Genomic DNA, 18,503 nt, shown 5'->3' with positions numbered 1-18,503 from the left:
ATCACAAGTTATTGAGGGCGTGGCACTATGCCATGCAATTCAGAGATGCATATGATTTTTTTCTTTAAATAATGTATTTTTTCTTTAGTGACACCTTTGTTTTTTCTATAAATAATGTATTTTTCCTCACTACATCCTAAATTCACGATGGTAAACTCTTCTTTCTCCCCCTCATCTCCTTGTTTACTCTCAACATTTCCAATTATGCCTCCTTCCCCTAATCCTATTTCTGTTAACAAGCAATACAATTGAAGGAGAAATCACATGATTTTAAGCTAAACAGATCTGGGCTTGAAATCTTGCTCTTCTACTTCCTGGCTGTGTGGTGTTGAGCAAATTACTTACCCTATCTGAGCCTCAGTGAAATGGTACAGTTTTTCTTCTCTTACAGACATTTTCTGAAGATTAAATATGATAATATGTATTAAGTTCCTAAAAAAAAAAAATCAGAGCTCAGTAAACACTAGTACCTTTCTCATTTTTAACTTTTTATTCTTTTCTCAATTTACATCCTCTCCCCCAAAGTCTCCAGATAAATCATTTGAACTTCTTGGCAGTTCTCTTGGAAAAGATTCAGGATAAAACTTTTTCCCTTCTTTCTGGGATTCATTAGTATTAAAAAGTCACCATTTGGGCTTCCCTGGTGGCGCAGTGGTTGAGAGTCCGCCTGCCAATGCAGGGGACACGGGTTCATGTCCCGGTCCGGGAAGATCCCACATGCCACGGAGTGGCTGGGCCCGTGAGCCATGGCCGCTGAGCCTGCGCGTCCGGAGCCTGTGCTCCGCAATGGGAGAGGCCACAACAGTGAGAGGCCCGCGTACTGCAAAAACGAAAAAAAAAAACCTCAGATTGAAGTCATGTGAATTTATAGGAAAGCTCACCCTTGGCATAAACTCATCTTAAATAAGCCCAGGGTTGTTAATGCCTTGAAGAAAAGTTCAATGTAAATATACCTTCTTTAGGTTTAGATTAAGCAGGGGAAAGGCACGTATGAGGTAATCCTTGAGTGCAAGGGTGGTCTCCTTCCTGCCCCTCCATCCAGCTCCTGCCATAAGGCCCTGCCCAGACAGACCCTCCCACTGGGATGACTCATGGGTCTCTGTAGACACTGGGCTGTGCTGCACACAAAGGATGAAACAGGGTAAATGGAGGGGACAGACAGAGATTTCACTGCAGAACATGAAAATTAAATAAAATTCAGTCTTGCTCCGTCATCTTTACGTGGAGATAAATATAAATCAGGCTAAGTGGAAGACCCCTTTCCGGAGCCCCAGCCCAGTTTCCCCCTCATAATGAAGCTGAAGATCTCTGTCCAGACTGGGTGACTGCATGCTTTATGAGAATAATAATTTTGAAGTTGCCAGATAATCTCCACAAGAAACCCATTTGCATAATTGAATCAAAGTTGGAAGGTGAGAGTAACCAAAGGCTCTCAGCAAGGACTGAGCTCTGGGGAAAGAAATCAAGCCACACCCCCTCTGAAAGCCAGAAGGGAGTTGTGTGAATAGGTCAGGATGACCCAGGCACAGAGAAAGCTGATCAATCCTGATAAAAGATTTGCTTTACAATATACAGCATTATCCTTGAGCACGGTCTAGATTATAAATTGTTTAAAGGCAGATACCAATTCTTAATTCATGCTTTATGTTGCCTTGCACCCAGTAAATGCAAGCATTGCCCGGGTAGGTAAGAATTGTTTCCTGTGCTTCAAGATTATGATGTACCATAAGTAAATATTTCATTCCTGAATTTCTGGTTTAGTCTGGTTAGTGATTTTTGCCATTTCCTATTTTTTTCAAGTTCTGCATTTTTGCCTCAAAGGCTACATTACACCTGTTTTTAAATTAGCAAGTCCACCGAATTACCCAAATGTCTATTGGGTTGGTCTACTTTTTAATCTTATTTGACAAGTTACAGCATCCTTTTTTTTGCTCTGTATTTAATTAAGAGTCCCAAAATGGAAATGAAATAAAAGCAGTGCACGCTCCTTGCAAAAACGTGAATAATTTGGATATGTAGAAAGTGAGCGTTCTGTTAGGTATCCCCCGCACTCCCACTCTTCAAACATAAGCACCGTTAACAGTGAGGTTGCCTCCTGCGTTACTTCAGTGCATATTCAAACACGTCTGTATGTTTGACACCAACAGGCCTGGACTCTTATTTCTGTTGTAAAATCTCAAAAATATGATGTGAAAAATTTTCTTTATTGGTCTATATCAATCATTTTTGATATCTGCATAATATTCTATTATACAGATGCAGCACAATCTTCTGTTGATGAACCTTTAAGTTATTTCCAAGCTGTTGCCATTACTGTAGCACTGAATGCATGATTTTATGTGTACTTCTGCAAGTCTTTCTAAAGGGTGTCTTCATAGAAGTGAAATGGGGGGTGTGGCAAGGGGAATGGACAGTTAAACTTTGGAAAGTCATTCCCAAATTAACCTCAAAAAAGTACCAATTTGTCCTCTCATTGCCAGCTTATTAGAGTTTATTTTCTTACACTTCACCAATAAGGGGCATAATCAATCCCTCTTTTATTTAATTGTGTCAATTAGTAAGTGAAGTTATAACTTTACTTTTGATATTGCTTTAGTTTGCATTTCTTTGCTTGCTACTGAGTTGCCCTTTTCATTTGTTAGCTGGACATTTGTATTTTTTTCTTCTGTGAATTGACTATTAATGTCTTTTGTCCATTTTTCTCTTGGATTTCTATCTCTCACAGGAAATTACCAATGAAGCAAACCATTCTAAAGTATAACTGATATTTGAAGCTAAAAATATCTTAGCCATGATCCCCAAATACCCTACCCTTGTAGAAAGTCATAATGTGCCTGTGTAATGTTTTTAGAAACACAGTTTTATCCCCTGTTGATGTTAGGTTAGGTCTCTCTTGAATCATTTTTACTGCTAAGCATTCTTTCCAGTCTTTTTCATATTGCTGACATTTCATACAGTCTATCATTCTTCTCAACTTTTCCCTTTTAGCTAATATATTTATTTAGAGTCAGGATTTGTAGAAGATTCAGTCATCCCAGCAAACCCAGGAGGACAATTCCTGTCCTTATATAAATGTTTCTTTAAAAGAAGAGATGAAAAGAAGTAAGGACCTTTAAGGAAATATACAGGAGTTGTTCATGCTTTCAGATAGTTAATGTTTGCACTAATAATCCATAATTTTCTCCCCCAGTACGTTTCTCCATCTTGTCCTCCACTTTTCCCACCTTTCCCTCTTCCTTCTTTTCTGCCCTTTGCCCATTTTCTCTGTCGTCCTCTCCCTCAGCAGCTCTGAATCAGTTAATTTTGTCTCCTGGAATTCTAGGTAAAAAGTCTTAGTTAAAACAGGCATTGATTGGTACTTTTTCAGGGGTGAAACAGTAGGCATTCCCATTCAATAGGAGCGAGGCAAGGATGTCCATGTCATTCCTGTTGTGTACTTGTTTACCTTTGCTCTCTGGGTAGTGGGGGATAGTTAGATAATAGCAATTGTAGGTTTAAAATTGGGAAAGGGGGGCTTCCCTGGTGGCGCAGTGGTTAAGAGTCTGCCTGCCGATGCCAGGGTCACGGGTTCGTGCCCCGGTCCAGGAAGATCCCACATGCCGCCGAGCGGCTGGGCCTGTGAGCCATGGCCACTGAGCCTGTGCTCTGCAACGTTAGAGGCCACAACAGTGAGAGGCCCGGTACCGCAAAAAAAAAAAAAATTGGGAAAGGGGAGGCAAAAATATATCTGGATGACATAATTATATTTCTAGAACTAAGAGAATGAACTGAAAAGTTTTTTATTTAAGTGAGCGAGTTCAGTAAAGTAGCTTAGTACTAAATTAATGTACAAAAATCAGTAGCCTTCCTACATCCAAACAACAATCACTTGACGATAGAAATGATACTGACAGAAAACACACCAATGTGCAATAGAAACCCAGTGACAAAATACCCAAGAAATAAAAAGTAACACAAATTAAGAAAGATCTATGTTTAAAAAAACTATAACATAAAATAAAACCTTTTAGATAAAATGCTGCTGTGGTACAACAACGCCAAGTTTCCCTATAGTTATGTAGAAATTTAGCACGATCCCAATAAAAATACTAACCGGATATTTAAAAATCAAATTCTAAAGTTCATAGGCAACATAAAATGTGTAACAATAGACAAGAAACTTTTGGCAAAGGAGAATGAGAATGGGCTAATCTTATCAGATATTCAAATATGTATTTTAATACAAATGGTAATTAAATGAGTTTGGTTATGGCAAACTAATAGACTGATTAATGGAACAGAATGGTAAGTCTTTTTTGAATTTTATTTTATTTATTTTTTTATACAGCAGGTTCTTATTATTTATCCATTTTATACATATTAATGTATATATGTCATTCTCTTAATATTGATCCATATGCACATGAGATTTGGTATATAGTACTGATATATGAAAGTAGTACGTAATGGAAATAGCATTTCAAATCGAGAAAGGAGTGACTGATTACCTGTGAACAAAGTAGATCCCTATCTCAGTTCTTACACAAAAAGGAATTCCAGATACATCAGAAAATTAAAATGGAAGAGAATTGGCATACAAAATTATTAGAAGAAAACATGGGAAAATTTTTAATATACTCTAACATTGAAGAAGGTCTTTCTAATGATTATATGAGGCCATCAATCAACATACTGATAAGGTTAACCACATACAATTGGAATCTTCAGTTTGGTTAAAGATACAATGAAAAAAAGTAAAAATATAAATTGAATATGTTTGCCAGGCATATCACTACCAAGCTGATTTCTTCAGTATATAAACAACTTGTATAAATCAATTGTGAAAAACCAAATGAGAAAATATTCTCCCCCCTCTCTGGAAATAGCTAGGAGAAATCCAACACTCTGCTTACCTCTGGGAAAGGGAACTAGAGAAAACGGGTGGGAGAGACTTCTTCACTTTGTACTGTTGGGTTTTTACCTTGAGCACAAGTAATTCCCAAATAGAGAAGATAAGAAAAACACAGACTGGCCAACAAATACTTTTTTTAAAACTGGAAGCCTAAAAATACGTTTTCCTCAATTCCCCTTGCTGCCACTAACCTGTACAAATAGGAGAAGAGAGGGAAGAAAATGAAAATAAAAATAGTTACATGCATCCCCACTGTCTCCTGTATTGTTTTTTCAATACGTTTACCAATAGTAGAGTTTCTCTAGAGGACCTGTGGCACATGTCCCCTAAATGCTAAGGGACTTCTGTATTTCCAAGCTTAATAGATTCTTTTTTAGTGTGAGCTGTGGAGTCTGCTCTTGCCATCCCTCACAAGGCCTCTCTTCATACCACTTTCTATTTTGCCTGAAAGGCAATCCTGCTCAGATTTTACTTATGGGGAAAAAATGTAAATTCTCTAGATGGACTTTGAACTATTTCCTAATGTTTTTCTAGGGTTTTAAAAATGCTATGTAGCTTAGAGCTACTAAGCTACGGTTGGAAAACTTTATAAGAAATTTGATGTACTACCGTACTGTTAGTATGGATTAAAAGATGACATGGCTCACTGCTAATTCAGATGGTGTTTTTGCTCTGGTGAGAGGTGGTTCCTTCTTTACAGTAGAGAAGAAGGTAAGACCTTTTGCATCCTTAACGGTATTGGCACAGCTGTGTTCCATGCAAAACTGACAGACGTATACAAGATAGTGGCTAGAAAGTGGAGCAACTGGGATTGAAACTTCCTACTGCCCTCCAGCTTTTTCCCTTGTCCTATAGGAATGTCAGCATGTATTTGGATTTTCCAGACATTTAAAATCACTGGAAAGGACATTACTACTTTTTAGAGTCTCACTTTCCAATATCGCCTTCAAAAACATGGTCACCCTACCTGAAAGTGAAGTTACGAAATATGTTCTTCTGCAGAGCAGGGATCTACATAAAAAGTCCAATTTGTGATTTTAAATACTTCAGCTCTTTATGCAGGAATATCTCAGCTAATTTCCTGCATCTTAGTAAATTTGTTACTTCTTTAGTGATAGCTTCTTTACACCAATTTCAAGTCGACTTCCTGTCAGGAAACAAAGTGAACAGGGAGTGTGACAATCCTTCTAAGGACTTGTCCAGATTTGAAGAACTGGGATCCAGGGCGGGAAGTATATTTCTACTTTGGGGAAAGAGGTTCTGATTTCTTCTGTTCCTGTGGAAAATGTCTCCCACTGGCTCTCAGCAGAGTTTTTTCTAACAGCTCATTATGGATCTGTTATTTGGCCTCCTGAAGATTTTTGTGTTCCATGGGCTTCCTGGCTTTTAGCCCTTGGAAAGAAATTGTTCCACGTCATTGTTACACAGCTCATAATTGGTTTAGGCCCATATTTTATAGTTTGTCAGGCTGGCAGGTTATGAAAGCATCAGTAACAAAAAACATATATAGATTTCCAAGTGCATTTTCCATTCCTAGCATTTCTGCATGTTTAGGAGGTACTTGACCATAAAATGATATTTTATCTTTAATGACTGGGTATCATGCTGCTAATTATCAAAAAATTCTGTATTTCCCTTTAGTTCTAGCATTCACGTGGAAGTAGAGCTATACTAAGTATTAAGAAACCATTCTCTCCATGGTAGGCCAGCAAAGGTCTTCAGAATGTACATAAAATCATAGCTTAAACTTTTTGTCACAAAATTCACATATTGTAAATTTTCACTTTATGTCACCCTTTCAGCATCTTCTCTAGTTCTCATATCCCCAACCCATATTCTTCATTTTCAGTCTGTTTTATGTCCAGGTGTCCCAATGGAAACAGAATGGTGCTTGCAGAATTCATCAGATTACTCAGGCATACGATTTAATTGCATCACTAAGTAAAAACAGCAGATGAACTGGTTTGGGTTTTTCTACCTTGTTTTTATTATTGCTATTATTTTTTGACAGAGACAAGTCTCCAAATCTCAACAAATAGAATGAATTGAAAAGAAAATCATGCTTTATTCTTTCTGTAACATATTTCCCACCTGTCTCTCTCTTACATACACTCAACTCTTCTTTGCAACCACCAAATTATTAATGCTTCTGCCACTAAAATACACAGACGCCACTCAGATAGTTTTTGACTCTAAATCCCAGGACAAACTTGCAGTCATAATTTCCTTCCCATGTACAGTGACCCATCATTAATTATTTAACTCAATATATTAAAATATATTTTTAGTTTGCCTACCTGAGCAATGAATAATAAACAATGAAGAGTTAATAGCTATTGTTTATTGAGGAATTACTGTAAAGTGTAATAGTGAACACTTTATATGCTTCATTTTATCCTCAAGAAGACCTTAAAATCAGACACAGCTGACATCACTGATGTAGACCTTAGTTCCCAGACACTGAGCTGTGCTTTGCATTTATCATTTCCTTTGCTTTACAACAACCTTATTGATACTATCCTCGTTTTACAGATGAGGAAACTGAGGCTCCAAAGGTTGAGCCAGTTTTTCAAGGATGGCTATTAAGTGGTGTGTAGGGATTCAAGTCCCCCCAGGTCTTCTGCCCCCAGTGTACTGTATCCTCTGTATTAAAGACGGGTTTTGCCATTTTATACATGAAGGAACTGAGAGGAGAAAAGTTTAAAACAACACGCCCAAGGTTGCATGGCTGTCAAGTGATGGAGCAAGGGTGTGAACCCCTGTCTTTCTGATTTCAAGGCCCATGTGCAAAACCATTATGCTACACATTAAAAAATGATTTCTATTCTATTCTTATTTTTTAAACTTTAATATGATTGAGCTATCTGTCACCCATAGGCATTTTCTCTTTCAGCTCTGGTAAAGATATAGATTAGAAATCCTCCTCTAAAAGTTTAAAATGTCTCTACAGGGAAGGAAGTCCTAAAACTGTTCTAGCTTGAACAGAAAATATTTCCATCTGTCACATCTGTGGATACCACATGGGGTTTTAATATAATGCTTTTGTTTGGTTCTGAAGGCATAGATTAATTTTCACCTCCTTTTGGCGGATAGCCTCACTGTCTGGCAACTTTTTAAACCTCGAGATTAGAATAAAAATTCAAAGTATACGTAAGACAATATCAAATATATTTAAAATAATAGGCACACTTCAGCTGAGAAGATGAAGAAAAACTGTAGGGCGAGGACTCTCGTGAAACAGTGAGGAACGAGAATGACTTAGAATCTGCATGGCAAACTCCTACTGATGCACCAGGTCTCCATGACTTGCTGCTGTTTCTTGGAAGCTTCCCTTGATTCCTCCAGATGGTGTGGAAGAGCATTCTCTAGTATAGCTCCATCAGAGCAATTCATACATTCTACTTTAAACGTGTACTTTGCTTTCCCACTGGACCCCATACTCCTTGAAATCAAGGATCAGGTGTCGTTATCTTTGTGTCCCTAGTTACTAGCATATTTCAGTCATAGTCAAGCCTTCATCAAGGCAGTTCACAGTCAACAAATAAACTTGCTGAGCACTTAACTACATTCCAGGCACTGAGCGAGGCATTGGAAGATAGCATGAAAAATAATACAAAGAGGAATATCTAACCAAGAATGAACATTGGCCTGGGAGTCTGAAAACTTAAATTCCAATCCTATTCTTTCTGCTGATTCATTGTTAGATCTTAGACAACATTCCTGTTTTTAGCTGGCTAAAAGGAATGTCTGGATTCAAAGTCTTCTAAAGCTTTCAACTCTGCAAGTCTATTTACTTACCATTACCTTAGATATGAGCATGTGAATGCATTTAGAATCACATCTGGTGTATAACAGGCTCACGTGTGGTGAGAATAGCAGGTCAGTGTGGTCAGAAGAAGACTTAAGTGTACAGAAATAAACTTCCATGGGGCTGTGAATATTCAAAACTTGAATGGATTAGGGCTGTGAAAAGCGAATTCCAGAATGTGCTTAAACTTGTAAAAAGGGTAAAGGACAACAAAAATAAGACTTTTAGAAGTATAATCAGAGCAAGAATAGGAGAGGATAAACCTGACAGTTAGATGTGATGGTGTAGTGTTGATACGTGATACACAGGCAGAAATCCTCCTAGTCAAGGAGAAAGAGCTTTCAGCTGAAAGGTGTACAATAAACATGGTCCAGAGGAGAGATGAGCCCAAGGTAGACGAGTAGATGTTAAGCGTGCTTGAAAGAATGCAAGAGTCTGCGTCTGTAGTGAGAAAGGTAGCAAATGAAATTGAATTCCTACTGATGATTTCTGAGCTCTACGACGAGTGGGTACGATGGCAAAGGCCTGGAGATAGCCCAACAGGATCCTGGTTTGCACAGTGAAGAAGCAGGTGTGTTGTGTGAAATTTAAGCTGCTGATCTTTATAGCTGTTGCTAGAAAGATTGTAGCTGATTTATGAACACTGAGAATGAAAACTAGGACGATTGATATGTAGCTAAAAGTTAACCCGAACTAATTTTTTTTTGTTTTGTATTGTTAACAGAAGAATATCTTTTAGCTTGGCGTTTGACAAAACCGTGATATCTCTTTGGAGAATACGGAGACACTGAGTGTAGCTGACCCTCTCGTTAGGCTAGTTGAATGACCCCCTCAAAAAAATAGCTGCTAATCATTATATTCTTTAGGCCAGGACACATATTTTGAGCCCTATATCTACTACAATACCAGATATCAGTTTTTACTGATTACGTGAATGAATATTTACATAAATTAACAATGTCCACCTAGGAGGCGGTCTCGAGGGGAATGCCACAGGGCTTTCTTCAAGTTTCAGAAGTTTGGGTGAAGCCTTGGATCCAGAGAGACTGATAAACAAAAGCTCTGTGCCCAAGTTAACAAAAGGAAATTCAGTGTAGAAAAATTCTTCACTTGGATTTTTGAGGAAATAAGGCCCAGCCCTACCCTACCCAGGATGGTAGAGTAAGGAGGGGAGTCAGGGTGGACAGTGGTCTGTTCTGAGTCTGCACCTTCATATGCGGAAGGTGATCTAGACAGATGTGAGAGGCCAGTGCTCACCCAAGGACGGGTCTTCACCCTCATCTACTCCCCATGAAATGGAAGTGGAAGTCAGTTGGTTCATAGTCACAGTTCTAAAGGCACAAAGCATTCTTTAGGGTCTGGTGTTCTGGCAGAAACAGGAATCAAAATAAGAAAACGGACAGGGAAAGAAGACCTCAAGCAAAAGCAAATTCAGAGCAAATTTAGAGGCCCGTCCCCGTCTCAAATTCTGTAAGAGCATACGCTCTGGAGCCACCTCTGAGCTGTGTGACCTTAGGCAAGTCACCTAAACTCTCTGAGCCTCAGTTTTATCATCTGCAAAATAGAGATCATAATGATTGTGTCCACCTCCAGAATTGCTGTGAGAATAAATATGTTCTTATACCTAAAACACTTCGAGTGGTGCCTATGAGCACTGTGTGTTAGCTATTATTACGATTATTGTTATTATTAAAACTTAGAAGGATGCTATGATTTGTTACAATAAGAAAACTGTAGTGAACGGGGTCCCTATACTCCAATCCCTTCACCACCAGCAAAAAAAGAAAAGTCATAAAAGTGTAGGATGGAAGAGATGTGGCTTTGCAGCATAAATAAAGAAGTAGACTTAGCTGTTTTTGCATGTACTGAACACATTGGACCAAGCTGACATTGCAGTTTGAAGATGCTGAGGCCTGTGCATTCACTGCCTCTAGGTTTTATAGTTTCACTAAGTTTCTTATTGCAAAGCTGCCTTTAGCATCCTCATGCTATTTCCCAATATCAGTCCCTCATTACGGCTTTCATCTACAAGTTGAGATTCATTTTCCTAAGATGGCAACAACTGTGTTTTGCATCTTCCTCCAACTCCACTGAGTGTGAGTGTAGCATTCAAGCATTCGGGAATGACTCTTACTCCCTCCCAAGACCTGGCCCTCCCCCTCCCTCTCTAGCCTTGCCTGGTTCCCTCCCTCAGTGCCGCGCTGGGTGCCAAAGGCTGGGCAGAGCTCTGTTCCCCAGCCTTTCTTTTTCTTGACCTTACCCGAAGTACCATTCACGTGATTTTTTTACCGTGATAAATGTTAGAATGCTCTCGCCTGCATGAAGCCTGCTGTCAAGGTCCTCCCTGATTGAAACTTGTATTCTAGGGGTTACCACCTTATGTTTTATGTAGGTGTATGAGCCCCTTCATTAGCTTGCAAGCTCTTTGAAGCAGGGACTGAGTTTGCGCACTTTTGCTTTGCCAACTCAGGGTCAGTTTGGGGTCCTGAATCCCAAGAGAGGCTCACGTAGTGTTGAATTGCCTGGATTGGAATTGAGGGAGGACAGACACCCACCCTGAGCTTGCCGATCCTTGGGCGTGTTGGTGCCCCTGTCCGGCTGGCCAGGGCGGACTGGCTGAAGAAGCTGTGTGAGCCTCTGTCTCCCCCTCAGTCTCATCTCGATTTATCAACTCCTCCAGGAATCTGTCCTCCCTTCGCTCACACTCTTAAACGGCCCTGCTTTTTCTTCCTGTCTCTTCTGACTGGCTTTGCTTGCTTACAGAAGAGCCCAGTCACTCACTGCACTTTTCCACCTTCTCTCCTCATCTGTATTTCTCAAACTATTTTCTTTCTCTTCCAGCCCCTTTTCCTCTATCAGCTTCAGGAATAGAAAATGGCATCACCAGCAGAAAATGTTTTCCCAAGTTGGGGAGGACTGGGAATGTGTATGGAATGGGAATTCACCGAGGCTGCTTTTAAACCAGATGCGAGTCTTTTGCCCTTGTTTTCATTCTATTCAGAAAGAGTTTAGACAAAATTCTTATCCTGCCATTATGGAAATAATTGAGTTAGATGGCTCCTATGTAATCTAAGCATTTTTTCAAGAGCTCGAAGCTGTTTTTCGTTCAAGAAAACGTAGGTTGACACTAAGCTTTGTTTTAGCCAAGGTTTGGCAAAGGTTCTAAGCTACAGTATGTATACTTTGATAAATTTCACAGACTAGAGCTATGGGTTATAATATGGTTTGTTCTTCCAATATTCAACTAACTTTAATCTAACTTACAATTCCAACGAAGGCTGGATTTACTCACCAGCCAGTTCAGCTAGCTAAAACTATAGATACCATCCACGACCCTGTTATTTAAGGACAATTCAAAAATCATAAATAGAAATTCAAAAGGAGAGCTTGATTTTGCAAGACAGAATTCGATGCTATGAAGCAACCCTCTCAGAACTTTGCCAGAGACCTTGTGGGTCTTAAAATATTCTCTGTTTTCTACCAGCCAGATTTGGCCGCTTGAGAGCTATTCATCACAAATGATGACAACCATTTTACCAAGTCACAAAATGTTGCTGTTTATTTTGGTATTAAATTTGTTCAAATTTTTAACTAGGAAAGTTAGTATAGTAATATTATGATTATATAGCAAATCTCAGGAAAAGTATTACTCCCTTACTGAGCATTTTAGCAAATATCTCTTGACACTAGCTATGTGTAAGGTATTATATTAAATATTTCTGATAATAATAATGTGGATTGAACTGGATGTTTGACCACAAGAAGTGGAAGAACTAAGACATTATAATATGGTGAGTGCCATAGAACACTTGCTAAAGTGTTCTGAGGAATGAACGCGTGTAGGAGTTTGCGTAGTGAGTCAGAGAAGGCTTTACAAAGGAAGTGGAATATCAGCTTCAGTGATTAGCCAGATGATAATATGTGAAATATGTGAAAAGGGGGATCTAGACAGATGAAACATTATTAACGGAGTCTCAGAAATGGTATAGTATGGAGCACAGGCAATATGGTTGCGTTTTAGTTTTTGTAAATGAAAGAGAGCAGCTGGAGATGAAGCTAAATGCAGTAGTTGAATTCATGGGTTTGAAATCCCAGATTAAAACTTTGGTAGGTAGTGGGGAATATTTTATCCATTCTTCCACTCTTTAAACAACTTTGGAACTGTATTTTAGGATAATTAATCTGCCCTCAGCGTGTGAGCTTGATTGTGGACGAAGAGAAATGGAGTTTGGAAGACCAGTTGGGAAGTTATTATAATGGTCTAGTAAGAGTTCATAAGACCTGCACTAGGCTGGGAAGAGCAGGATTGGAATGAAGGGGTAGAACTGAGAGACATTCTATAGTGAACATTTCTAGGAGTTAGAACCTGATTGGAAGATGAGAGGAAGAAGGAAGGGAGGAGTTAAAGGTAACTATGGAGAGTCAAGCCTGAGAACTGAGAGCATTGAAAAAGTCAGACAAGTCAAGTAGTATGGGTGGAAGGTGAGTCCAGCTCTGTGTGCTGTGGGATGGAAGGTGAGTTCAGCTTTGCTAGAGGAGCATCAATGTACATATATATGTCCCCCAGTGGAGAGCTGGAAATGTGAAATTGAAACTCAGGCCACAGTTTGAAATACAGACTTGGGACTTATTAGCTTAAAGGAAATGGTGGAAAGCGTGGGAGGGAAAATGAATACCAAGGGGGAGCATAAAGAGAAGATGGCCAAGGACAGGACACTGGAGGGAAGGTGGTCTACTTGTAGGTGAGAGAAGATGAGCCAGAATCGAAATAGTCAGTGAGGTCAGGGAAGAGGCAGAAGGCTTAGTATCATAAAGAGCTGGACAAGAGAGAGTTTCAAGAAAGGAAGGGTCAGGTAATATCCACGGAAAGAGAGAAGTGAGGAAGATGAGAATTGAGCAGGAGAAATTAAACGTGGTAGGTAAGAGTTCATTGGTGACCTTCACAAGAATGGTCTTAGAACTGTGAGTTGCTGGAATGTATTCTATTTGTAAATCTAGAGTTTGTTTGGGGCCTATTAAGTGTTCTGGATTTTTCTGTTTCTTTAAAATAACAGATAATGAAGGATGATGTGTGTGTGTGAGAGAGACAGAGACAGAGACAGAGAGAGAGAGAGAGACAGAGATAGAGAATATGTGTATCTTGTGACCAAGGAACTGTTTTATATAATAAGTGATAAAATTATTTAAGTAAAATATACCTTGAGCTCACATTTCATTAATAATAGAAACACTAATTCAGCCAAAAAAGGAAATATCCAGAATTTTACATTAGTCAATAAACAAAACTTCTACCCAAATTAAAGCCTTATTCCTCGGCCCCATTGCATTATATGAAGCAATAACAACAATATACAGCGTTGGCCAAAATGTTCGCTCGGGTTTTTCCATAACGTCTTATATAAACAAGTGCTGAACTGCTCTGCATACCTCAGAACATACTTAAGATTGTCGTCTTTTTCTCTTCTTTTCAGCATAAAAGACTGAACTATGATAGCAACTGGTGGAGTGATAACAGGCCTGGCCGCCTTGAAGAGGCAAGACTCCGCCAGATCGCAGCATCATGTCAACCTCAGCCCGTCGCCTGCTGCCCAGGAGAAGAAACCGGCCAGGCGTCGACCTCGGGCCGATGTCGTGGTTGTTCGCGGCAAAATCCGGCTTTATTCCCCATCTGGTTTCTTCCTCATTTTAGGAGTCCTTATCTCCATTGTAGGAATCGCAATGGCAGTCCTTGGATATTGGCCTCAAAAAGAACGTTTTATCGATGCTGAGACGACATTGTCAACAAACGAAACTCAGGTCATCCGGAGCCAAGGTGGTGTGGTGGTTCGCTTCTTTGAGCAGCATTTGCATTCCGATAACATGAAAATGCTTGGCCCTTTCACAATGGGGATTGGCATTTTCATTTTCATTTGTGCTAACGCCATTCTTCACGAGAACCGTGACAAAGAAACAAAAGTCATACACATGAGGGATATCTATTCCACAGTCATCGACATCCACACGCTAAGAATCAAGGAGCAAAAGCATATGAATGGCATCTACCCTGGTCTAATGGGGGAAATGGAAGTAAAACAGAATGGGAACTCCTGTGCCTCGAGACTGGCAGCAAATACCATTGCTTCTTTTTCAGGTTTTAGGAGCAGTTTTCGGATGGACAGCTCTGTGGAGGAGGACGAGCTGGTGAGAAGTGAAAGTAAGAGTTTTGGACATCTTATGCCACCTTTGCTCTCTGACAGCTCTAACTCTGTTTGTGGCCTCTATCCACCTCCTTCCCAGACAACTGATGATAAGACCAGTGGCCCTAAGAAATGTGAAACCAAGTCAATTGTGTCATCGTCCATCAGTACTTTTACATTGCCCGTGATCAAACTTAATAATTGCGTTATTGATGAGCCCAGTATAGATAACATCACTGAGGACGCTGACAACCTCAAAAGTAGGTCGAGGAATTTGTCAATGGACTCCCTTATGGTCCCTTTGCCCAATACCAGTCAGTCCTTCCAGCCAGTCAGTATGATGCTCCCAAGGAATAATTCCGTTGGGGAGTCACTGTCAAGTCAGTACAAGTCCTCTGTGGCCCTTGGACCTGGGGCTGGACAGCTCTTGTCTCCTGGGGATGCTAGAAGACAGTTTGGGTCCAACACATCCTTGCATTTGCTCTCGTCACACTCGAAATCCTTAGACTTAGACCGGGGTCACTCCACCTTAACCGTTCAGGCAGAACAACGGAAACATCCAAGCTGGCCTCGGTTGGATCGAAGCAACAGCAAAGGATACATGAAACTAGAGAACAAAGAGGACCCGATGGAGAGGCTGCTTGTGCCCCAGGCTGCAGTCAAGAAAGACTTTACCAATAAGGAGAAGCTTCTTATGATTTCAAGGTCTCACAATAATTTGAGTTTTGAACATGATGAGTTTTTGAGTAACAACTTGAAGCGGGGAACTTCTGAAACAAGGTTTTAATGTTGAAAAAAGATCTTATTTTACAAGGCTCTATATTCTAAACCTATTTTCACCAGTGTTCCCTTGTTAAAGCCTTGGTTATAAGCCTTTTTAATCAAATGGTTTGTAGTGTATTAGACCTGGCTGCTTAATTCTGTAATGGAGATGGTTATATGTTTGGATTACTTAGGATTGCAGTACTCTATATTACTACACATGAATTTATTTTTTTCCGTTCCCTTGAACGCATGGGTTCTTTCATTAATATGAATACAAAATACTTGCATCCAAATTAAAGTTCCTATTCTTTACTTTAAAGTTCTTCCACGGATGGTCATATTCATAGAGCAAAGTGTCCAGTTTAGAAGAGGCAGGGTACCAAAGTGTAGACTAGAAGTGCCAAATTCAACGCCAATCTTAGGTGTCATTTTCTGAAAAATTGCTTTTATATAGGATTGGTTAAATTATTTAAAAGGAAAAAGATCTAGCTTCTGTGCAAGCTAAATAATGTGAATCGGGTAAATTGGCTTAGTACTGAGTAGCTAATTGACAAGAATTGGTGGAGTTTGGTTGTGACTAGTACCCTGAGCTCTAGGTAGGTAGTATTTTTTTCAACATCAGTTCTATTTTAGTGATATTTTATTAAGAAACCATGTATTCAAGAGCCATGGCTGAGAATGCCAGATATTCTTAGGGGTAAATATCAAAATGCTCAGCTATAACTTTAGATATTCAGAATCAAAATTTCTTTGCAACTGACTTGAAAAATGAATGAACCAATTTAGTGTTTAGAAGTGCTATCTTGAAATAATTATATATATGAAGAAAAGATTGACTAATGAATAAAAATACATGCTAGTTAATGCTAACTAGTCTCAGTACCTTTTCCTAGCCGTCTCTCTTATCATCTAATATCCACTCACTCCCACATCCTTGTTTTCCGCCAATATCTTTTAGATCCTGTTATTTGGAAGATAATCAGCTAACCTTGACATTTCTTTTATCTTTGCATATCACTAAGTTGGTGGTTGAAGAAAATTTAGTCCTTGATACATTGCCTTGAAATTTACCTTATGCTAGAAAGCCTTATGGTAACTCCGAAGACTTTCTTATGGTGTAATAGATACTTTGGATTGTGATTCTCAGTTATTGAAGATAATAGATATTAAAATGGATTTTCCATCAGAAAATTTTCATGTTTTCCATTAAGGTAACCTAATTTAAAAAAATTGTTTGATGGAATACTCAGGAAATTTTACAAGTTTTTCCCAATGCATACACATTTCTGAACATCAGTATTGCAGTTGTTGTGGAAGAGGAGAAGGAAGATAGCTTTGTATTTGTAGCTCCCCACAATTCCACCTTGTATTAGCATCATGAGCTTCCTTGGACTGAGGCACAGTGTTACTTGTTAGAACATCAAGCCTGTGTATTGTAATGGAGTGGGCTTAATACTTTACGATAAAGCATTTAATAAACCTCCAGTCTTAATACTAGTGTGTGTTCTTCATACATTTCTATTATTTTTTGAATAAAATACATTTCTGTTCAAAGTACCATTTTTCAAACTTTCAGATACGTTGTACTGAAGGTGCTTGATACCCTAGCGTCTGCATCGGGTGCTCTGGCTTTTTTCTTTTGCTTCTATTAGGTTAAAGAGCTAGGTCCATCCACCTGTTGTATTGAGCTATTTTCATATTTTGTTATTTGGACGTGATGGTTAATTTTATGTGTCAAGTTGACTGGGCTAAGGGATGTCCAGATTTCTAGGTGTGTCTGTTAGGGTGTCTCCCGAAGAGACTAGCATTTCGGTTGGTAGACTGAGTAAAGATAATTGCCCTCGCCGATGCAGGTGGATCTAATCCAATCCACCGGAGGCCTGAACAGGACAAAAAGGCAGAGGAAGGCTGAATTCCCTCCCTCTACTTGAGCTGGGGCATCCACTTTCTCCTGCCCTAGGACATCAGTGCTCCTGGTCTTCAGGCCTTTGGACTCAGACTGGGACTTATGCCATTGGCTCCCTTGGTTTTTTGGTCTTTGAGTTTGGGCTAGAACTACCACTTGCTTTCCTGAGCCTCTCTAGCTTGCAGGCAGATGGCAGAGAGTAGGATTTCTTGGCTCCAGAGCCAATCCTTCAAAATAAATATATGTGTGTGTGTGTATATATATAAATGTCTATCTACCTATCTATCTATCTATCTATCATCTATCTACCTATCTATCTATCTATCGATCTATCTATCTGATCTTCTATTCGTTTAGTTTCTCTGGAGAACGCTAATACACTTAGGATGATTTTCACTTAAAATTTCATTGACTTTCAGGAAGATAACCAGATACATAGCATCTAGCAAATGTCAGTGATACTCCCAGATCTGAAAACAATGGCTCACAACACCCCTGATGTGACAAATGACTAAAGCCATATAATTTGTTCAGCTCACCCCTGAAAGAGCTCTAGCAATTTGAAGAGGATTAAACAGCATGGGTCTTGGAAGATTTGAATAAAGGAATTGGGAGCTCAAAGCAGAGATTTCTGTTCAGCCTCCACTCCATCAAAAAGCCTGAGTTTTTACTTACCAGACAAACCAAGTTTATTAAACAATAAATAATTTTCTTATTTTAAATTAATCAAAGACATGTTGCTAAGTAAAATTTTAGACGCATATGAAATAGCTGATGTCACCATATTGACTTGATGTAATTCCACCCCAAAGCAATGGAACCTGGAATTTTAGTTAGACTCTATTTTGTGCATTTCCCTTAGGCTTTTATAAATATTGCATATTACTTATAAACTCCATTTCTTCCTCTGGGAAACCCCAGGAATCTGGACCATGAACTAGCTGCCCCTAGTCCAAA

General features: G+C 39.3%; 1 protein-coding gene across 1 annotated transcript in view; it reads left to right on the top strand.

Moving 5' to 3' along the window:
- The window catches only part of TMEM200A (transmembrane protein 200A), a 71,631-nt gene extending 54,505 nt beyond the window's left edge, over positions 1–17,126 (top strand). The window contains exon 2 of the mRNA XM_004263831.4: positions 14,171–17,126. Within this exon, the coding sequence (XP_004263879.1) occupies positions 14,187–15,662 (1,476 nt within the window). The 5' untranslated portion in view covers positions 14,171–14,186 and the 3' untranslated portion in view covers positions 15,663–17,126. The remainder of the gene's footprint in view (positions 1–14,170) is intronic.
- The last annotated feature ends 1,377 nt before the right edge of the window (positions 17,127–18,503 follow it).

Source organism: Orcinus orca, chromosome 12 (assembly GCF_937001465.1).
Source record: "Orcinus orca chromosome 12, mOrcOrc1.1, whole genome shotgun sequence".
In the NCBI taxonomy this organism is placed as follows: Eukaryota; Metazoa; Chordata; class Mammalia; order Artiodactyla; family Delphinidae; genus Orcinus; species Orcinus orca.
Note: the sequence above shows the minus strand (reverse complement) of the source record. Positions and strands in the feature narration are given on the sequence as shown.